The sequence below is a fragment of the Microtus pennsylvanicus genome, chromosome 10 (assembly GCF_037038515.1).
Source record: "Microtus pennsylvanicus isolate mMicPen1 chromosome 10, mMicPen1.hap1, whole genome shotgun sequence".
Taxonomy (NCBI): Eukaryota; Metazoa; Chordata; class Mammalia; order Rodentia; family Cricetidae; genus Microtus; species Microtus pennsylvanicus.
The window spans coordinates 71,115,320-71,138,853 of NC_134588.1; the positions used below are offsets into that span (position 1 = coordinate 71,115,320).

General features: G+C 44.6%; 1 protein-coding gene across 1 annotated transcript in view; it reads right to left on the minus strand.

Annotated features, from left to right (window-relative positions):
- Window positions 1–23,534, minus strand: part of LOC142858838 (ubiquitin-conjugating enzyme E2 E2) — a 280,577-nt gene that overhangs the window by 21,823 nt on the left and 235,220 nt on the right. Inside the window, exon 5 of the mRNA XM_075988655.1 lies at window positions 18,059–18,206. Within this exon, the coding sequence (XP_075844770.1) occupies window positions 18,059–18,206 (148 nt within the window). The remainder of the gene's footprint in view (window positions 1–18,058; window positions 18,207–23,534) is intronic.

Sequence of the window (23,534 nt, forward strand, 5' to 3'; positions counted from 1 at the left end):
ATTTTGATAGGGAACATACTAAATCTGTATATTTGACTGCAAATATATAGGGAACAGTCCTCAACTCAGAGCCAAAAATCCGTGTATTACTTTTGACCCCTAACAAATGTAACTACTGGTAGCCTGCTCATAGGATGTTCCTTACCAGGAACATAAGCAGCTAAGGAACAAATATTCTATGTCTTGTCTACAGGGTACGAAGTATGCCAGAGTCCCCTAGAATCACTACAGTATACTACAGTAAACAGTATGGAGACTGAACTAACTATCCGCACAGAGGTGACCAGCACCACAGTGCTCATGGCCAGAAGTGACTACAGCAGTGTGGCTGTGCCAGGTTGACAGCCGAAGTTAACTAGGGCACTTACAATATACATGGCACCTTTGGCAGATGAGAAAAAACCATAAACAAATGTAAGCATTAAATCCTGACTGAGCAAAACCACAGCTGGATATAGTCTAGAGTTATCTGGTCACGAGCCAAAGGAAGCAAGCCAGTAAGCAGCTTCCTCCATGTTTCCCGTGTCTGCCCCTGCTCTGACTTTCTTAATGATGGACTCTTACCTGGAAACATACCCTGGAATAAACCCTGTCTTGTCTAATCTGCTTTTGGTCATGGTGTTTTGACATAGCAACCAAAAGCAAATCAGGGCAGAAATTGGTATCAGGAATGGTGTGTTGCTGTGATGGACCTAACTATGTTTTTTTTTTTTTTTTTTTGTGTGTGTGTGTGTGTGTGTGTGTGGCGGGGAGGGGTTATTGCGGCAGGGGAGGACTGCAGAAGTGTCTGGAACTCTGAGTTAGAGAAAAACCATCTGAGTGATCAGAATTTGATGGTCTCTATTGTGGGAACTTGGAACAATGTAGAGAAAAAGGCACATGATGAAGTTCAAAGACTGTTCGGTTGCTCGTGTGACGCATTTAAGAATCTGTGGTTTAAGAAACCTCAGAATCATTGGGACAGAGGATACTGGTTCGCTGGGTCTAAGAATCAGCCATGCCTAGCAGGAGGGCAGCAGCACCAGTGGTGGCACAAGGGCCAAGGCTACACTAAGCTTGCTGCAGAACTTGGCAAATACTGTGCAATAGTCTCCTACATGGCACTGGTTCTAAGCCATGAAGAGGTTACGGGGAGCACTTTTGGTATGGCTCTGAGTCAGGGTACGAGCCACTGCAGAGAGGAGCTAAGGCGTTAATGGGCCACTGGAGAAGGTGGAGCCTCAGCTGCAGTGAGGATGTCAGGATTGAAGGAGTTATGAGAGAAGCTGAGGCTTGCCACCATGTGGCAGAATCAGAGTCCTTGAAGACAGACCCAGAAAGGTTACTTGTACAGGGGCAGCCTCGGTTACAAAGGAAATCCCAGGATGCTGGAGACGTGAGGATTGTGGGATGTCTGCCAAGGGTTGGGCATATGAGAAGTAGAGCTGGTGTGAGCCTATGAGACAAGCTGTGTGAGCTGCGGACTGCAGACCTGGAGAGGTGGTACTGTGCGCCCTTTGGAGTCTAGAGGATTATGCCACAAATCTCAGGTTCTAAACAACGAGCTACAGACCTGGTTTACACCACTGGATGCTGGTTTTGCATTTCCGCTCTGTTCTAACTCTCCCCCTTTTTTTGAGTAAGAGAGTATTTAACTTATTTTTGATTTTGCACAAGCCCCAGTTGAGAGACTTTTGTTATTTTAAAGGGAAACTGAACTTCTAAAATTTAAAGTCTGTGGGATTTTAAAGCTGTCCTGTGTTTTTTTATAATAATTTAATGTGAGATCTTGGGGACACATAAGAAAAGAAAGGTTATGGCTGAAGGTAGTGTGTTTGTATGTCAAGCTGAGGAGGATGAAGTCTCTTAGTTTTAACTGTCAACTTCCCATAGTTCAGAGTTATCTGAGAGAGTCTTAAAGGGTCAATTGTGTTGAACAGACTGGTCTTTGGGCATGTATATGGGGACATAGTCTCAATTTTTAATTGATTTAGGAAGGCCTAACCCACTTTAGGTGGTACAACCCCTATGTAGAGGTTCCTGGGTTGTATAAGAAAGACTGCTGACAAGAGCCAGAGGCAGCGAGCATTTTTCCATGGTTTATGCTTCAATTCTTGCTTGACTTCTTGTCCTGATGTCCCTCGATGGTGGACTATGACCAGGAAGTATAATAAACCCTTTCTTCCCTAAGCTGGTCTTGATCAGAACAATTGGTGCTTGTGCACATATAATAACTTTTAATAGATTTATATGTCTTTCAGAAATATACAGGAGGCTATTATGTATGTATTTTATGTATTTGCAACAAGCTGTTTCTTAGAGCTTTTCATTTTGTAGACTCTGAATGGCCCAAGTCTCCTAAAATCACTGGACATTAGTGGACCTGAGAGACTGAGGTTCCAGGGCACTGCTTTGGCTATGTAGACATCTGAACACGAATTCTTCTGAGCCATAACCATGAAATGCCCTTTGAACTTCTCTAGGGAGTACACTTCAGCGTCAGGCTGTTGACCTCCTTGGTTAAATTATTCCTAAGTGTTTATTTTAAAATATTTGCTTATTTTTAATTTTATGTGTATGCATGAGCGCTGTCATTTCTGTGTTGTGTACCACATTGTGTGGCTGGTGCCCATGAAGCCTGGACGAGGACACTAGATCCTCCGGACCTGGAGTTAGAGACAGTTTTGAGCGCCATGGGGGAACTGAACTCAGGTCCTCTCCAACAGCATCCAGTGCTCTTAACCACTGAGCCATCTCTCCAGCCTCCTAACCACTGAGCCATCTCTCCAGTCTCTTAACCACCAAGCCATCTCTCCTGCCTCCTGAGCATCAAGCCATCTCTCCTGCCTCCTGAGCCATCTCTCCTGCCTCCTGAACCATCTCTCCTGCCTCCTGACCACCGAGCCATCTCTCCTGCCTTCATAAGGACTTTTTGGATGCTATTATAAATCAAACTGTTTTCTTTCTTCTTCAGTTCGGTCAGTTGTTTGTATATAAGAACATTTAGACTTTTATTTCTTGTTTTTATATCTTGTACTGAATTTATTTATTTCACAGTCATAGTTTATGTGAAAGCTTCTTTATGTCTAAATCCAGAGAACTACTGTTAATGGTTAGAAAAACAAACACAAATGGAAAAGAGGCATTTAGGAAAACCAAATCCAATCCCTCAAAAACAAAGGGCAAATTTTAGGTGGCTAATACACAATCACTACAGTTTATTCACACACATGATAGTTTACATATCAGTGAACAAGACATGGGTCTTCATGCTATGGCTGCCATGTGCTGAAACAGGGACCAAAACGAACACAGAGACTACAACCGGAAACTGCTCTTTCACACGCCCACAGATCCTTGGTAAGCATTCTGCTTTCCCCAGAGTATAATCTGTACCTTTATCACACTCGAGGAAGAAAATGCAGAACACTCTGGGCTTTGGTAACAGGAGACATGCCAAGTCATTTATTAATTTTAAAACCTTTATTTAAATAAGGTGTAGGCTTCCTCTTCCTGTGTGCGTGTGTATGTGTGAGTGTGTGTGTGTGAGGAGGCCAGCGAACAACCTCAGATGACATCCTTGTTGCCATATATTTTTTTCTGAGACAGGTTTCTGGCTGAGCTGGACCTTGCTGAGTAGCATAGGCTGTCTGGTGAGAGAGCCCCAGGGATCCTCCTGTCTCTGGTTTCCCAGGGTTGGGATTACAAGTGCATGCCATCATTTCTTGCTTCTCAGCATGGGTTCTAGGGATCAAACTTGGGTCCTCATGGCAAGCATGCAAACCTGAAGGTGAGCATCTACACTGTACCCTACCTCCCCAGAAAAGATGCTGATCTCAGACCCCAATTCAGAGGACCTGCAGATCTCTGGGGACAGAGCAGGGCTCCTCTGTGGAGACTCTCTGAAGCAGGCTTGAGAAGAGCCATCCCAGAGTGAACAGATCTTACCTGCACCCCCTCCTGTGTGAACACACACTTACAGTGCCCCAAGAGTACAGTCTAGTGAATTTAAATTGGCTACTAGAGGGTGGGGTGGAGTTTCATAGTAACAGGTAAGTACCTGGCTCATCACATGTATAATTCCAGCACTTGACATGCTGAGGCAGGATGACCAATGCTGAGTTTGAGGGTAGACTTTATAGTAAGTTTCAAGCCAGCCTGGGTTACAGAGCTAGCTCTTATTTCAAAAAACGTGAGAAATTGTGGTCTGAAAGAGAATGGCCCCAAAAGGGAGTGGCACTATTCGGAGGTGTGGCCTTCTTGGAGTATGTGTGGTTTTGTAAGAAGTGTGTCACTGTGGAAGTGGGCTTTGAGGTCTCATATATGCTCAAGTCATGCCCAGTGAGATAGTTCACTTCCTGTTGCATGTAAGATGTAGAATTCTCAGCTACCTCTCCAGCACCATGTCTGTCTGTAGCCATGTCCTACCATGATTATAATGGACTGAACCTCTGAACTGTACGCCAGCCCCAATTAAATGGCTTCCTTTATAAGAGTTGCTGTGGTTAAGGTCTCTCTTCACACAATAGAAGCTCTAACCTGAACAGAAGACTTCTACTTTTCCCTTGACACAACTCGGGTGTTGCCCACTGGTTGCAGGCGAGCTTTCCTGAGGGCAGCTGAGGGAGTGTCTCCAGAGCATCTGAGCCAAGCTGCCTTCAGCTTCTGTCACTGAAAATATTATCTACTAAACGGAGAGCCCAAGGGATGCTGTGAGTTCATCAGAAGCAGTGACTGTGAGGGGCAATTTCGGATGAATAACGGTGCACAGAAAAGTTTGCAATTTCACATTTGGGAACCTGCAGGAATGGTGTTTACGAGGAGTAAGTGTGTAAGTAGATATTAAAAGATAGGCTGGACAGAGACTCACTTGATAGACTGCTTCCCCATGCTTTCACAGCCAGATCACAGTGTACGTTCTGATGCCAAGAGCAAGCACTCAATGGCCAGAGGCATCTTGGGAAAGACAATGACACTCTGCAGTCACCAGATGTCAACAGGGGTTAAGGATTCTACACAAGGTCCCAGGAGTAAACTCCAAGGGCATTTATAGGTTACTCCAGGCTTTTGTATAAAAAGGTCCTGAGGGACGATTTTAAAGAGATTGGGAAATGAATGTCATTAAGATGCATGTTGTAAATGACACAAAGAATGAATGAAAAAAAAGTTTAAAAGGCTTTCATAACTACATAACCCCACCTCACCCTGTGAAGCCAATTTAAGTCCATTAGACTGTACTCTTGGGGCACTGTAAGTGCTTGTTCACACAGGAGGGGGTGCAGGTAAGATCTGTTCACTCTGGGATGACTCTTCTCAAGCCTGCTTCTGAGAGTCCCCACAGAGAAGCCCTGCTCTGTCCCCAGAGATCTGCAGGTCCTCTGAATTGGGGTCTGAGATAAGCACCTTTGCTAGGGAGGTGGGGTACAGTGTAGATGCTCACCTTCAGGTCTGCATGTTTGGTCCTATAGGAAGCTGATTTACAGGAACACAGCCGCTGTTCTCCTGTGTCTCCACCTTGTTAGTCCTTTGACACAGCTAGATGCCATCCCCACCTGGAAGAGCTATGATGTTCTACAGAAATGCTAAGCAAAGCAAGCAGAGCTCCCTAAGGAGAGGCAGTCACAGGAATGCATTAGGTGGGGGTGAACATGGATTTCTAGATAAATCTTTTTTTTTTTTTTAGACAGGTTTCTCTGTGTACAATTCCTGACTGCCCTGGAACTTGAGATGTAGATCAGGCTGGCCCCAAATTCACAGAGATCAGATCCACCTGCCTCTGCCTTCTAACTGCTGAGATAAAAGTCATGCACCACTATGCCTGGCTGGTCTTGTCTTGTCTTTTCTTTTCTTTCCTTCTTCCCTTCCCCTTCCCCTTCCCCTTCCCCTTCCCCTTCCCCTTCCCCTTCCCCTTCCCCTTCCCCTTCCCCTTCCCCTTCCCCTTCTTCTTCTTCTTCTTCTTCTTCTTCTTCTTCTTCTTCTTCTTCTTCTTTAAAAAAAAAAAACTATTCCCCTGGCCCTGGCATGAATCAATTTGTTAACTATTCATTCAACAACAAGCTGTCTGAGCTTAAGCATGAACAAGGTGCCTTGCATGGAGGCTATTCCTTACACAGAGAGCACAGGTAGAATCTGTGAGCGGCTTCAAGGGCTCAAGCTCTTGCAAACGTCTGAGCCCTTCCCCGAACGGTGTTTTCCTTCCCTGCAAACTTACTGACCTAAAACATGTAAAAATATTCTTTCTGTACCACAGTTACTAATAAAAGCAAAAACCATTCAGATGAGAATGGTGTTTGAATAATAACGGGTTGTGGTTGTCCAGTGTCCACCTCTGTGTGGAGAATGTGCACATTTTAAGTCATGGCCCTGTCATTCAAGTCCACATCACGGCTTCCTACTAGGCACCGCCATCGTACAGCTGTCTCACAGCGACTAAAGCAGTGCTCGAACAGACTAACAGGCTGGAGAGACGGCTGGGTGGGAAAGTGTTTGCTGTGCGAGCCTCAGGACCAGGTTCTGACCCCTCCACCCACACGAAAGCTGGAGGCCACACTAGGCGCCTAGAATCTCATTGCTGGGGTGGTGGGGACAGGACACGGGTGGATTCCAGAGTTCACTGACCAGCCAGATGCAGTGAGTCTATGCCAAAAAAGTAAGCTAAAAAGCTAGACAGACGGCTCAGCAGTTAGGGGCACTGGCTGCTCTTCCAGAGGAAGAGGGTTCAATTTCCAGTACCACAAGTCAGTTCACAACCCTTTAGAACTCCCGTTCCAGGGGATCTGACACGTTTTCTGACCTCCAAGGGCACCAGGCATACATGTAATATACATAGACATACATGCAGGCAAAACACCCATATACATGAGACATATGATGGAGAGCAAAAAACATCCAGTGTCAACCTCTGCATGCACAGGCATGTCACATGAATGTATACATATGCACAAACACATGCACACACACATGTGTATGCACAAGTGCACACACACAAAAACACATACACACAATATAAATAAACAAATAGCTAGAGTCCCTAATCTGTTTTTACACATTTTTCTGGGTGCATGAAAAGATAGAAAAGTAAAGCGGGCAGCAGGTATAAGTGAGAAGTCGCAAGGCACAAGGAGGCAGGAGGGCAGAGGTGGGGGAGGCAGGAGGGCAGAGGTGGGGGAGGCAGGAGGGCAGAGGTGGGGGAGGCAGGAGGGCAGAGGTGGGGGAGGCAGGAGGGCAGAGGTGGGGGAGGCAGGGTAGAGAGGAGGTGGAAGGGCAGGGCACTGCTGTTGCCTGCTCAGTTAGAGGCTGCAGCTCAGGGATTCCTATCTGGGGACAGGCATACATCGGGCTCAAGGTGGAGTCCACTTGGTTTGGGTGGAGGTAGAGTTCATGCTATAGACCCCTACACAGTCAGAGCTACTGATGAAGGGAGTGGAGAGCTCCCAAGACTTCTGGTGTGGGACACAAAGGAGCAGAGGGGACAAAGCAGGCTTGGGCAATCTGCCACCAGACCTTTCCTGAGGCCTAGGACATGGTTCACTCTCCTCTGAACTGCCTTTTCTACCAAGAATCTGGAAGGGAAGGAGATGGACAGAAGGCAGTCCTGGACAGTCCAAGTGAGAATGTGAGCACTGGCTAGTCACGCTGCTATGGCCGCAGCCCTGAAGGCTGACAGAGTATCATCTTCCCTTCGTTCTCATACCTGTGCCCTGAGGACATCAGACACCAGGAATGAAACTGAAGAGTTCATGCAGTAATAAATCTTCAGGCACCAAGAGTCCACCTGGGGTTGGGGTACAGCCAGGGGCACTGACCTAGGACATCTGTGTCCTCCCTGACGGGCAAGTGCATTAAGTGGCCCGAGATGGAAGGACGCTCTGAGAGGTGGAGGGAGGTGGAGATGTGGCGGGCACATAGGGACTGTACTTTACCAAGAAGAGGCCCCACAGTTTAACAAGAGAGGCTCAAGGCCATGGTTCTTGGCTTGGGGATCTTTATGAGCACAGCGCAGGAGTCCACATCTTGTAGAATGGTTTACATTCTTCCCTGATTTTAAACTGACATGAAGTGAAAACTCCTGCTGCAATTTAGTATTAGCCATGCACAGACGTTTCTGAGAGCCAGTCCCACTGAGTGATACCATTTCCCACTAACAAGAGGCCACAGGACATGGACTCAGAGGAGTCAAAATTAAACTGCAAAATAAATTAACAAGAAAAAGAGCATTTAGTTTCTCAAGTGTCAGGACAACCACACAGACCGCAGTCAGGTACTTAATGATAGCATTTTAATTCATTGTATATTATTATTTTTCTTTTCTTTGGAGACACAGCTTTCTATAGCCCAAACTGGCCTTGAACCCTTGATCCTCTTGCTTCTACCTGTAGGTGTGTGCCACTGAGCCCAGGGTTTTATTTTTACTTTCTACGTGTACTGTGCTGGCAGTTAATCCCAGGTCTGTGTACCTGGTTAGGCACTGAGCCACCTCAGCCTTGCACGCTGGCTTGCTTCTAGGCACTTTATGCTGTGGTACACGGCAAATCGGCTGTGCACAGCACATAAAATCTTTCTATTTATGTTGTCACCAAGTGTCTGCTGCACAGCTAGAATGTGGACACAGGAAAAACAGTAAGTTTCATTGGGACAAAACTGCAGCCCATAGCCTGATGGCTGTGCCACTCCCGACAGTGGCCAAGTGTACTTCCCAGAGTCAAGTCTGTAAAGTTCCTTCAAATACGGGCTTAAAAAAAAAGTGTGTGTGTGTGTGTGTGTGTGTGTGTGTGTGTGTGTGAAATACCAAGTATACAAAAGCCGAGTTCTCAAAGCGTGAGCCTTGCAGATGGCAAGGCCTTGTAACACAGAACGGCTGGACACTTCCAGCTGTAAACAGACTCAAACGCTAAGGACACAGCGGTCATGACCTAGGCTCTCGAGCCCACCACAAGCCAAATCTTCAGTCTCTGTTTACACAGTTCACTTTGCTGTACAAGAGTCAAATAACTTAGTGAAACACAATTGCTCAACAAGATAACTATAGCAGATACAGACGTTATTTAAAAAAGCATAGATAAAGCTACAGGAAAGAAGCAGTTATTATATACCAGGATATATAAAATGTTTCTAAACAGCTGGTCAGAGTAAAACAGCAAACAGTAAGAAAACAAAAACGGCATGCCAACATAAATATATCAATAAAGGAAAAGCTATCTGACAAAATACACAAGTCTTTCTCATCATTAAAAAATGTTCTTTTAACCTTAGAATGGGAAGAGTTAACCATCCAAAGTCTTAAGTCACCATCTTTAGTTACTTTCCCCTAAAGAACAGTGAAGAATGCATCCATTAAAACCCACAGCAAATGCCCTCGAGTCCTCAGACATCAAAGGCCGGGCCAGTCTGTGTGAGGCGCCCTTCTGAGCAGACAGACTGGAGTGAGCAAATGGCCTTTGCTTATATCGAGGGGTTGTGTCTCTTTTTCAGTTTTTTTTTTGGGGGGGGGTCAGGGTTTCTCTATGTAATAGCTCTGGCTGTCCTGAAACTTGCTTTGTGGACTAGGCTGTCCTCAAACTCACAGAGATCTGCCTGCCTCTGCCTCCCGAGTGCTGGGATTAAAGGCATGCATCATCACTTCCTGGCAATCTTTTCATCCCCCCTCCCCCACACACAACAGGTTCATTATGTAGCTTATGCTGGCTGCAAACTGGCAATCCTCCTGCTTTAGACCCCCGCCCCCACCACAGCCCCAAGTTCAGGGGTTGCAGCCAAGCTTCACTGCAGATCTTCTCACTGTTCCATTTATGTCTTCAGTGTCTCCCACTGACAGTGGACAAATGCATAGTTCTGACACCTTTGCCCAGTTCCCTAATGAACTTCAGACACACAAGATTTAGGTAAGTGGGGGAAGAAACATCTAAGATACTAACATAGCATAACACTGAACAGTGGGAGAGGCTGGTTCTACTAGAGAAGACCTCAATTTGCGTGGATGTATATATATATAAGCATTCGGGGATCTAGGCCACCCAACATCAAAATCAAGTCACTGTTGTCACAGGTGGAGGCATGAGGTTCCATTCCTAAAAGAATAAAATAATGAGAGAAGCTAATGGCACATAAGTGGTGATCTGTGAGGAGGAAAACTCTAGGACGTTGTCGATAAAAAGTAAACAGAGATTTTCATACTAAGTTCAGTTATAAAAGCTTTTAATGCAAACAACGTCCAAACTGACAAAATTGGAGAGCAATAAAAATTGTTTAGCAACAGCTAATCTGTGACGAGATTTTTACTGAGAGGGGCCAGGAAAGTTTGCAGTGAGAACAGCCAAACAGAAGGTCAAAGCCAGGGTTAGAAGCTGCGGCCTGTCTCCACACAGAGACCACCCAGTGCTAGTCAGATTGCTGAATCCAGCTAAAACTGAGTTCCCAGAGCAAGGGGCTCAAGTGAAAAGCAAATACTGACCTTCAAATGATGCTTCATTGAAGAAAGACTTTTAAGACTTATTTACTTTTATTTCCTTGCTTGGGTGTGTCCTGACATTGTGCATGCCTGGTATCTTCAGAGGCTGGAAGAGGCATGGGATCCTGGAGTCGCAGCTGGCTGTGAGCTGCTATGGGGGCACTGGGAACGGAACACGAGTCCTTTGCAAACACACATGTCACCTCTCTAGATGCTTAGAAATGTTAATAAGAGGGACCATCTTAATAAAAAACAAAACGTTCCCAGGCTCAAAGCACATGAACACCCTGAATCTACCTGAGCCCTGAGCTCCCCAAATGCTACTCCTAATGTAAAGGAGTGGGGTTTTTTTTGTGTGTGTGTGTCCAGTTACAATATTGATACTTTAAATCATTTTAAATAACAAAATAAAACTTTCCTCCAAATATTTTGCACACAAAAACTTTTATCAAGTTAGAGACAGGCTATTCACTCACTGAGCGCACACACGGCTAATCACGGTCTGCACTGCCCACAACATGACTGACGGGCGTATTCAAGCAGCCACAGAAGCCTTTTGAGTGATGCTGATGTGACCCCTTCCAGTTGTGCGGACAGCCCGAGTCACAGCATGCATGTCTCCTCAGGTAAGTGTGCCCTCTGGAGGGGACAGGGTGGCGACTCCCCACTTACGTTCTTCACACACTGTCAGCTGAGCGTTTGCTTCTAGAATCTATCTTCTTTTTACATTTCTCATATTTATTTAGTTTACTTTATGTGGATGAATGTTTTGTCTGAATGCATGTATGTTCAGCACGTGTGCTTTTGGATCCCCTGGAACTGGAGTTAGGATGGTTGTGAGCTACCATGTTGGCACTGGAAGCTGAACGTGGGCCTCTGTGAGAGGAGCAAATATTCTCGACTGCAGAGCTATGTCTTCAGCCATAGACTTCTTCTATGAAAGACACTGCTGACCCCAAAGCCAGATGAGCTGTGAGACCGGGTGCATCTGCCTCAGACTGTACCCGATGTGTGTCCTTCAAAGGAGCCAGTGTGGACAGGAAAGCAGCTGGCCTCAGTGCCACACAAGGAGGAAGCTCCAGATGGCGGCAATGCTCTCAACAGAATGAGGGTGGTGTAGCAGACTGAACATTCCCGATAAAGGGGTGCCCTGAACCTGCCCACTGCACAGCCAGACAGGACTCTGCTGGCTGGCCTAGACACCTGAGCACCAAAACCAACACAATTTACTTGAAGGCAACACGTTCGGAGGAAATGCAGAGCTCACTCAAGGGCAAACTGTTCACTGTGTTTTCAAAATGAGATAAACTCAATTTTTAAAGTGTTAATTTGACAAGAAGTTTTTCCGTAGGACACTCTCAGTCAAAAAGGTTTTCAAATGCATCTACTACTATTTATTTATTGATGGTGTTTTGACAGAAGGTCCCTGGGTTGCCTAGGTTGGTTTTGAACTTGCTATACAGCTCAGGACAACTGTGAACTCCAGTGCCTCCTGCCTCTGCTGCCCAAGTACTAAGGTTAGTGTTATCATGATGAGCTAATATAGTTTAATTTATCATTTTCCCGGGAACACATCTATTATGCAAAGAATAGGCTAGGACTTTGAACAAATTCACATACTGCTTTTTAAGTGAGTTCTTTTACCAGTGTGTCAAAACTGCAAGTCCTGTTATAATCAACACTGGGCTCCATGGTCTTCTAATCATGGAGAGAGAGAGAGAGAGAGAGAGAGAGAGAGAGAGAGAGAGAGAGAGAGAGAGAGAGAGAGAAGCCACTGAGGCCGCACACTAACAGTGAACCTGACATTTCACAAACATCATTTTCACCAGATGAGAAACTGAGCTGGAGAGTGAATCCAGCTGTGAAAGACCATACTCTGATCCCCATCCTTAAGATTTTTATGATTATAAAAATATAAAAAGCTCAAACGTAAACCCTGCTCAGAGTTGGTAACATCACATCCGGACTCATTAGACCCCAGCCCTTCCCTTGGTAATCTTACATTCGTCTGCTCCATATGTGATCACACAGAGCAGGACTTGAATTCAGCCCGTGGCAATCCAGAAGAAACCAGTTCTTCACAGGCCAGTGGTGCCAAGGCAGCTAGCCACGTGCTGTGCTGGGCACTTCTTGGCTCTCACTAATGCTTTTGGTGTGGGCATGTTGTATTGTTCATGTGCACGTATGCGTGTGCTCGGCTGTGCAGGGGCTTAGCTTTCCTTGATGGCCTCTATTATTTTGAGACAGCGTCCCAGGGACCCTGAAGCTCATTGACTCAGCTAGGCTAGCTGGCCAAGGAGCCTCGGGGATCTGCCTGTTTCCATACCACCCTCCTCCAGCAAGAGTTTTAGGGTGCTCCTCCACAACCAGGCTTTTAAATGTGGGTTCTTAGGATCTAAACTCAGGTGTGGGCAAGATTTTTTTTTTTTATACCAGCTAAGCCATCTCCCTAGGCCACTTGTTTCTTATTTTAACCAAGGTTGTAGTCCGCAGAAGAAAATTGTATCTGCAGGACCAGCTGCAGTGGCTGTCTAGGAAAGGCCAAGGTATTTTGCATGCCTGCTAGGAAAGCCTACTTTAATAACTGGTTGCTTGTATTTTCACAGGATTTCATTCAGTTAACAGAACTGTTCTTGTCCAGTTCTTATGTGAGGCAGAATGGGGCATGAGATAGCACAGCCCTGCAACAGGAAAATGGGAGATTCTGCTAAAGAGCCCAGGTACCTCAGTCCCTCCAGCAGCTCACAGACCCAGTGCCGTCCACACAGATCTCGGCCAATTGAAATACTTAATCCTGTGTTACAGGCTCTAAGCTACCAGAAGCCATTATCAAGCATAAAATCTCAATGCTTCGTAATAACCTTCACTATGCACTCGGAGCCAGGCAAATACGAGCTAAGGCCTTGGAGGTGGCCACAGGTAAGAAAGAGCATTGCTGGGCTAGAGCATGGTCCTCAGTGACCCGAATCAGCGAGCTTCTGGCATTCAAAGATCACAGGAGAAGAGCTCTGGGAGCAAGTGACTGTCTTCATTGGCTCAGTGCATTTGAGGAAATGTAGCTTTTACCAGTGACCCTGACACTGCCGCTTCAGGGCCCCCAGCCTAATTGAGGGTGTGCTAATGAGTTATTCTAATAAAGACCTGCATAAATTTAAGACTGGGACAACTGACACTCAAATTTTATTTTATTTTTAGATTCATTTCTGTTTCATGGGTATAAGTGTTTGTTCACATGTATGCACATACACCATGCATGAGTTTGGTGCCTGTGGAGATCAAAGACAGGCATGTGGCCCCAGAACTGGAGTTACAAAAGGTTATATGTGGCCACGTGAGTGCTGGCAACACAACCCAGATCCCTCTACAAGAACAGCAAGTGCTCCTAACTGCAGAGCTATCTCTCCAACCCCCTGGTATTCAATATTTAATGGAAAGATGATAGGCGATGTCTGTGGTGTGCTTTGCCCTGGCCTGAGCTGTTCTTCCCACTGCAGGCAGGCAGATAACACTTCAAGGGGGCTTAAGAGGGCAGAGGATGTGGAAGGAGGCACCGAGGGCCAGTGCTAGAGCCCAGATGATCCACGAGGTGGACAACAGCCAGCTTCCATAGTTTACAAATTATAGTAATAAAAAAATCTTTATTTTGGAAAATTTCAAACATAATCAAAGTAGAAAGAAAAATATTAAGAACTTTCACATATTTCTCATTTCGAATTAATTATTACAATGGTGGATCTTGGTTTCTGATAGCCTTAATCCCACCTCCAACCTTTCTAGACTATCCAGAAGTAAATTCTAGTTACCAAAATTGTATTTGCAAACATTTTAGTCTACAGCTTAGGTCCTATAAAACCTCACACTCATGATCTCATTAGTATGACTAAAACAGAAGTTTTCCGACATCAAATGCTTTTCGTTAAAATTTCCAGTTCCTTCATAAGAGTTAGGAGGGCTTTGGAATTTAAAAAATGATATCACACCAGAAATATGCCTAAGGAAATAAACCCTCATGCTGCAATGAGTCATAGCGCTGTGTGGGGCCTGGTAGCGCACACCTGCAGTCCCCCGAAGCCTGGGCTGTGTGGAGAGATGTTATCTCCAAAACTGCAGCAGCAACAGCAGCAGATGAGAAAGGCAAACTGAGGTTCAGATCACCGGTGCCACTCGCTTTTCAGATAAACAGGGGGGTATCTCTAGTTCCTGACTCCAGGGAACCTTTCTCTCCTTGCTTTGCTCCCGGTGTGCCTGATTAAGTATGTGACAAACTCTCTTTGTTTATAGGTATGAATACCTCAACATAAGCTCACTTAAAATAATACATAAAGAAACAGGGTTCTTATAAAATTACCACTTAAAATGATAATAATTTCATTTATTCTTTGAGAACTTCATACTGTGTATAATATAGACAAGTATGTTCTTCTAACCCCTTCAAGGTCCCCTTCTATACCCCTTCCCAACTTCATATCCTTTTCAAAAATAACCTGCTGAGTCTAAATAATGCTGTGCATATGCACAGGACTGGTTTTAAACCAACCAACCAAACAAACAAACAAATCTCAAAATGTGAGACAAGGCCTCACTATGTGGCTCAGGCTGTCTTGGACTCACAATCTTCCCCCAGCTTGCCCAGGGCTGGGATGACAGGCGTGTGCTCAGAACACAGGGATCAGAATTTAAAATTTGTAAGTGTAGAACAATCACTTGAGAACACAGATTTGAAAGTCACAGAATTCCACGGAGAGCGGCGATTCTCTTTCTTAGTGCTACCCTCGTGTTGGGACATGCATGAATCCTGCTCGCTGAACAGCGGTAAACCACACCGGAGGACAATTTGTGGGAGTCACTTCCCTCTCTCCACCATGTGGGTTCTGGGGATCACACTCAGGTCCCCATGTGAGCTGGCTCAGGAGCCGGCTTAAAACCGGCTTCTGCTTTCTAAGAGGAGTAGCTTAAGGAGGGCATGGAGCACCACCCTAGCAGGACATGGAGCACCACCCTAGCAGGACATGGAGCACCACCCTAGCAGGACATGGAGCACCACCCTAGCAGGACATACCACAGTTTGCTTTGTCTTTGGGGACAGGGTTTCTCTGTGTAGCCGTGACTGTCCTGAAACTCTGTATACCAGAGCTGGCCTCGAACTCAGAGATCTACCTGTGCTGGGATTAAAGGCGTGCATCACCACACCTGGCTCATTGCTTTGATTTTTTTAAGACAGTGTAGCACTGCGTAACTAAGGCTGGCCTGGAAATTGCAATATTGCTGCCTCAGGCAGTCTCAATTACAGGTAGACCTCACCACACCTGCGGGCACTTGCTTTGTGGTGAGTCAAAAATTCTTGAGATAGACAACTATAAATTATGAGGAGAATGAAAATGATCAGCCCACGGAGGACCACTGTCAGCATCTTTAGAGATCAATAAATACACATCATTGATTCACCCAACACAATCTTATTTATCTTTTTGATAATTTAAAGATCAGTTAGACTTGAGTTCAACTTATACTTAAGGAGAAAAAAAGTTCTGAAGAGGTTGAAAATAACTTCAGATAACACTGAAGAAGCTCACGGATTGGGTGCTGTGGTATCTTAAGGCAGATAACTTGCTACGAGCATTCCTGAGACAGGCTCCTGCTGCACAGCTCAGACTGCTCAGGTTTGAGGTGATCTTCCTGCATCCATCTCCTAAATGCTGAGGTCACAGATGAGGAGCCATGCCTTGGTGACACTTTTCTTTAAAAATGAGAGCCAGGGTGATGGTCCTAAGTTCCCAGCACTTAGAAGATGTGAGAAGGATCAGGAGTCCAAGGTTACCCCTGGCGCCACATACTGAGTTTAAAGCTAGCCCGGGCTATATAAGATGCAATCACAAAAAGTCAAAACTAAACTGAACTCTACTGAAAGACTCTAGGAATGCCAATATTCATAACAGTGAGGTGTCACTCAGGAGATCTTCATATACGCATCAGAAAGTGATGATTAGCATATACCACAAACGCTTCTAGTATCTTTTTAAATTTTTTTTTATGTGTATGGGGGTTTCCTTGCAGGTATGGCTGTGCAGCACCTGTGTGCCAGGTGCCTGAGGAGGTGAGAAAGAGGTGTTGGATCTCCTGCCACAGGAGTTACAGATGGTTGTGAACTGCCACATGAGTGCTGGGACCCGAACCGGGGTCTTTGGAAGAGCTGTCAGTGCTCTTTGACCCCTTTTCTAGTCTCTTAGCACAAAAGATGTCATCTTCTAAGGGTCATTATTATTTTCTGGCCTGATATTCCTACTAAACATCAGTGTTTAAAAAAATGTGACTTCTTTTGTGGGGATGAGACTCGTCAGGCAGGGTCTCACTATGTCACTCAGGCTGCCCTGGACCTCAGTCCTTCTGTTCCAGCCTCCCAAGTGAGTGCGGGGATTTCAGATGTGTGCCAGCACCCCCGGCTCAGGCCAGCACCCCTGAGCTTTTGCTTCGCTCAGGGGTGAGTTTTACCTTTATAGACGATGGGTCTGTAATTTTTTGAGAGACAGCAATATTAACCGAAGAAATAAACAAACAAAATCCAACCAATAACTAAAAGTTCCAACCCCTCCCGCCCACCTCCTGACTTACTGACAGCTGTCTCTTTAGAGAAAGGCGGACAAGTTCAGGGGACCTGTTCTGAAAGTAGGGGCTCACAGGGTAACAGGTCACAAATCGTCAAAACAAAAGCAACAGCAAAGAAAGTCTCCTCGCAGCATCACCTCTCAGTAAAGTCACTCAGGAGACAGACAGAAACGGGCTCTGCCAGGGGTGGGCCTGCAGGAACAATCAACTCTCTTGGTTTCATCTGACAGGAGTTTACTATCTACCTGGTGAGCTAACTAGAAACATTTCACAGTGGCCTTACACAGGAGCTGGGATTTTATGGCAATTAATAAAATACTGAAAAAAGCAAGTTCCATGGAGAACATGAACAAAGACTACTCTGCGATTTCTGAATTTTGCAGAGTAATCCCATATATGAGCACAACCTGTAGTTGGTTTGCCCTGTAGCTAAACGAAAGCTGTCAAAGGCACACGATCATATGCAGAGGAAGGAACCGGCTGAGAACTGAGTGCAAAGGGCAGGGGCCACCAAGGTGTGTCCATAACCACCTTAGCTTCCTGGAAAGCCCTGTTTCCTGATTCAGACCCAGCCAGCTTTCTGCTAACAGCTTGTCAGGACACAGGGCTGCTACCACCACACTGGAGGTCACATCTGTGTGGTGCTGCTGTGGCTGTCATAGATTTTAATCCCCCAAATCTCTCAAATTAACATGCCTAGTAGGCATCTAATTAAAGATTAAGCGTGTCAATTTGAATTTTTATTGTTATTTGGTAGAAGAATTTAATACATTCTAAAATATACTTTTCTCATTTAAAATTATTTTTCATTAATTTTTTTATCATATTTTGTTTTAATTTTTTTGCTAAATAATAGGTTTAAAAAAGGTAAATGAAAAGAACCGATTTAAAGAGAACACAGTTATGCAGTATGGAAAGTTAAAATCAACAGTAATGAGCAGCGGGATCAGGAACGCTCGCAGCAGCAACACGTTCAAGGGCAGCTGCGCCCTTCTTTCTCAGTCTGCTACCAGTTCCAGGGCCACTCACCAGGGTTGCAGTCTGTGAGGAGCGAGCAGATGGACAGGAGGACTTTCGAGATGGTCAGGGCTGGACTCCAGTTGTCCTTGAGGATGTCCAGACAGATCACCCCTTGGCTGTTGATATTACAGTGGTAGATTCTCGTTCGGAAGGTGACCTGGGAGAAAATGCAAAGTCGCTGTGAGTGGAGATGCTGTAATTAGAAGTCACTTTTTTTTAAAAAAAATTAGGTACATGATAATAATCAATATATTAAAAATAGAGTTATTTCACATCAGAAAACAACACTCCTAGCAGAATCAGGACACAGCTTCTGGGTGTGGCTGAGGACTTCAAACTTGGTGTGACCACAGGATGTTTATGAGCAGAAATGGGCTCTGACCCCTGAAATATTTTTAAAAACTTCTGGTGGATTCTAGTTGCTTTACATTTAGAAGATCCAAAACACCAGAAAGCTTGGGAATAATACAATAAAGATAAATGTCCTTTAGTACTGTTTTAAACATGGATGAGGGCATGTAAGCATATCACGTGCCCCTTATACAACTGCGTGTTAAACATGGATGAGGGTATGTAAGCATATCATATGCCTCTTATACAACTGTGTGTTAAAACTGCATTTGTTATAATTATCTTACCATATTGTTACAATTTACAAACCTACTCCTTATTAAATTTTATATTTTGAGTATACAGTCTTTTCCTATGAGAATCACCATTAAACTTGACTTAAATATAATTTGGAAAGTTATAACAAAAAGTATTCTAGGTGACTCAGTGGGTAAGAGGCCCCAGGCTTGGTTCCCAGCACTGACTGGCATGGTGACTGACAACTGCTGGCAACTGGTTCTAGAGGATCCCTTGCTCTCTTTTGGTCTCCAGGGCACCAGGCACACACATGCTACACATATATGTATGTGCACACAACACTTATACGTATAAAGTAAAATAAAAACCTTAAATATTAATATTTAAAAACCTTTAATATTGACAACAAGTCCAGCTCAGTTTTGGTTAAGCAATATCAATATTTAAATGCTATTTATTATGACTATAAATTTGTAAATGTTCTCAAATTTATAAATAAATCTTGGTGTTCTAGAGACTAGTCTGGTACCCTGAATTTATAATCACTAAGAACAGGAAAAACACCCATGAGAGGGAGGCCGCTGTAGGGCCTGGCACTCAAGCAGGCATCCAGCATCCGTTCAGACACCAGAAGCTGATGTAAGTTGTAAGCAGCCACATTCCAGGAGGGCAGAGTCAATGTGTCAAAGGTTGTTGAACGCCATACCCCATTCTCAGGTAGGATCAGAATCCAGCATCATTCCAGACCACTCTCAACCTCTCTCCCCACACAGATCTTAAATGTCCAGAGACCTTGAGGAAAGCAGAACCAACCTTCTTCAAAATGCACAGCAGAATCAGCTAGGAGAATTCCTGGAGGCCACAGCTAAGATCCCAAACCTACATTAGACAAGTGGGCCGTGTGTGTGCTGGGGCAGGTTTGGGGACAAGGAAGGGCTGAAGAGTGGAAGGCAGCCTTAACAAAATGAAAGCTTTGATTTCTGATAACCTTCATGGAGAAGGCAGATGAGCTTGTAGGCCTGTATGTGGCCGGGGGTTTGAAACCAGAGCCTGCACCTCAATCAGGACCCTCAGTGGCTCATGTGCAGGAAGTGTGTGCCTTAGAGGAGACGGTGAGGGAACTGATAGTGAAAGCGAAGCAGGAATTCTCACTACAAACGGATTCATCACACACAAAAACCGCCAACGAAGAGCTGACACGATTTTGTGACTACTGGTGTAAGTACAGGCCAGGGGCTGATGTAACTGGGGAACACTGTATTATGAAAGAATGCACCAGGAAAACATCAATTTGAAATTGGCTGTAGCTAAATAGCCAAAAATTATACAGTAAAAACTGGCAGATCAATGAGAAAATGGTGTATTTATAATCAAGGAGGAATGCATCACCATGTAACTGCTAGGTCAGCCAGGCCATGTGCTGGCAAGAGCCTGAAAATTTAAACCACAAACAAAATCAAGGACTGAATGGTTACAATCATTACATTTGACAACTAAAGAGTATATATTCATGTCAATCATGTATGAAACACCAACAAACACTGGCTACATGCTGAGGCACAGAGCAAACCTATGGCTATGAAAACCATAATGAAAGATCAGAATCAACACAGGAAAGAGCCCCCTCTGCCTCTCAGTCATCTTTGGAAATTGAAAAACACATCTGCAAATAATTCCCTTTTGTTGTTTCTTTCTGTTTTTATTTTTCAAGATAGACTCTAGCTATGTAGCCCAGGCTGGCCCCAAACTATTGGTCCACATGCTCCCACATGCTGTGATGACAAGGTGCACCATGTGCACCATCAAGACCAGATGCAAATAATTCTTTGATTAAAACCAAACCAAACCCAACCCCACAAGACTCAGCTAAATGACAACGCAGAGGTTGAGCTGCCAATATAAAAATCTGTCTCTAGCCAAAACAACAGTCAAATAGACATGACCATAAAATATATACATTTTAAATGTTTATATTACAAAGTGAAAGACTCACTGAAAAATGAGCCAAGTGTCTGACCTAGGAAACTGAATGAGGGGATAAACAGCTTGAAAGAAGAAAGACATGATGAAGAATACAAACACTCATCATGACAATGTTTCAGAGAAGCCAGATTGCTCAGCCCCAAGTGCTAAATGAACAGACCGAATGGTTTTTGACAATTCATTGTAAAGAAGAGTGGCTCATGCATGTGTGACATGGAAAACCCCCATCAAGTATTAACTACAGAGTTAATTCTCAAAACAACTCAGCGATGAGAGCGTCAAAGTTCAGGAAACTGAGCCATGAAGCCTTGGCGCTTCTGCCCTTTCTCCAACACTTCACCTTTAATTCTGGGATACTTGTAAATTCTGCTGTAAGAAAGAACACTCAGAGACCACATGCATTCTTAGTCCAGTTTCTATTATGGCAGTATGTCTCAAAAGTATCATATACTGCAGAAACATATTTCCTGGATCTTAATTTTCTATCTTATGTTTACATTTTATTTTATGTTTACATTTATTTCTATGTGTATGTATGTGTATACTGTCAAGATACAGAAGGATCCCATCACAAATACTATCTTTTGAAAATTTACTTGTTGACAATTTCATAATTCATATACTATATCTATATCCTATCCCCTCCTGCTCTCCTCTGGACACTTCCCAAAACATCTCCCAGGGGAGCGGTTCTCTGTGAGTTTTAGGACAGCCTGGCTCTACAAAGAGCTAGTTTCAGGACAGGCTCCAAAGCTACAGAGAAACCCTGTCTCGAAAAATCAAACAAACAAACAAACAAACAACAAAAAAAAAGAAGACGACAACGAAGAAGAAGAGAGAAGAAAGAAATTCAACCATGGAATTATGCACTACTAAACCTTTCAAACTGCTCCTTTCACTCAATACCAGTAATTTATTCTCTGATGCTCAGCAGTATTTTATGGCATGGATGTGTCAGTCTGTCACTGTTCTATTGCGTGAAGAGACACCATGACCACGGCAACTCATAAAGAAAAGCACTTAATTGGAGGCTTGCTTTTAGTTTCAGAGGGTTAGTCCATTATCATTATGACAGACAGGCAGGGCACTGGAGCACTGACTAAGAGCTTTATATACCAATTTGGAGGCAGAATGCCTGGCATGGGCTTTTGAAACCTCAAAGCTCACCCCCAGAGACACACTGCATCCAACAAGGCCACACCTCCTAATCCTTCCAACTTCATAAATGGGCACTAAGAATGCAAATATACAAGCCTATGGAGGCCGTGCTAATTCAAGCCACTTTCTACGTAAAGGACATCTGGGTTTTCCAAAGACAAAAATAAAACAATAAAAAGCAAAGAAAATCCCTCTTTTTTCCCCTACTCTCATACACAATGCAGAATATTTTTATTATTACACATGGGGTGGGAATTACCTGCCAATAACATTTATTTGACACCAGCTGGGCTAATTCAGTTTTGACAACTATCCTCAGAAGGAAGTCAGGTCCCGCAGCCTAAGGAATCAGTTCTTTAGAGAGCTGCCACCTCCTACCTCAGACATCACTCTCTAGTCTGGGCTTATGGAACTTCTGACCAATGGCCTGCAGCTGGAATCTGCCTCAGCCCCTCCCCTGCATCCACTCACCGGCGTCTTGTACTCTAATACGTCTGTACCCACATCCCAGCTCTGTCCTAAACATCACAGAGGACACACAGGGTGTGCAGAAGGAGGGGTGGTACTCCTTGGTACACCCACCTCCATGGACGCTCCTGAGCCCTGATGGTCGGGGTTTACTGCCTGGCCATGTTTGATTACATCACTGGCCAATACCTAGACTTAGGAGACACTGGCATACTCTGGGTTTTGGTTATCATAAACAAAGCTGTTAGGAACATCTCTCTCTCTGGGATAAACATCTAAGAGCACATGTAACTGGTGGGTCAGCTGGATGACCGGCAATACCATTTACAACCCCAATGGCTTTGTGATGCAGCTTTTCTACACGATGCCAGCATCGGGTGCCTCCCTTTGCTTGTTTTAGAGCACCCTGCTTGGGTGTGGGGGTTTCAGTTTGCATTTCCCATGGCTGATGAGGCTGTACACCATGCGCTCCTGTACCATATGGGGAACCTTTATGCTCTGCTCTCTTTTCTACCTAAAGGATGTTTGAGTGTTGCTTTTTTACTAGTGACTCTAATGGTATCTTGTTGGTGGTTGCTTTTTAGAGACAAGGTGTCTAGGCATACCAGGTTTGTCTAGAACTCATGATCCTACGGCTTAAATCTCCCGAGTACAGGGCTTGCAAGCACAGGTTACCAGACTCTGCTCCTAACAGAAACTGAGATACACTTGTTTAAAAAAATAATGAGCCACAAAGCTGCAGAGTCCTAAGAATGCCTTGGACAGTGGGTGTTCTGGTGTGTTTACAAATGCCGATGGAACAGATGCTTGTGCACGTTCTGATGCAATGGTGGTCCCAGAAGGAAGAAAGACTCAGGTCCCAGAGTCTGGAGCAGGTTCCACTTCTGCAATATGATGCAGGATCTGGCTAGCATTCCATGCCACATTCCTATCCTGGTCCCAGACTGGCCATGCCCCTTCACTGTACTAAGTTATTTATTGAAGTGTTTTCTTTCAACTGAGCTCCAGTGCCTGGCACTGAGCAAGAGCCCACTCGGTGCTCAGCAGATGTGAATCTGAAATGGCAGACACCAAACATCTCATGTTCCTTAGATATTTAGAACAAGGCCAATAGGAAATGAGAAGGAACTCCTGGAGGGAGCAGGAGTCGTTTCTGTTAATATTGTAGACGTGGTGTCACAAGTAGGCCATGCTGGCCTTGAACTTGCGATCCTCCTGTCCCAGTCTTCTGAAGCTGTGATTACAAGAATGCAATTCAAGGCATGGGGACTGTATGTGACTTTTTTTT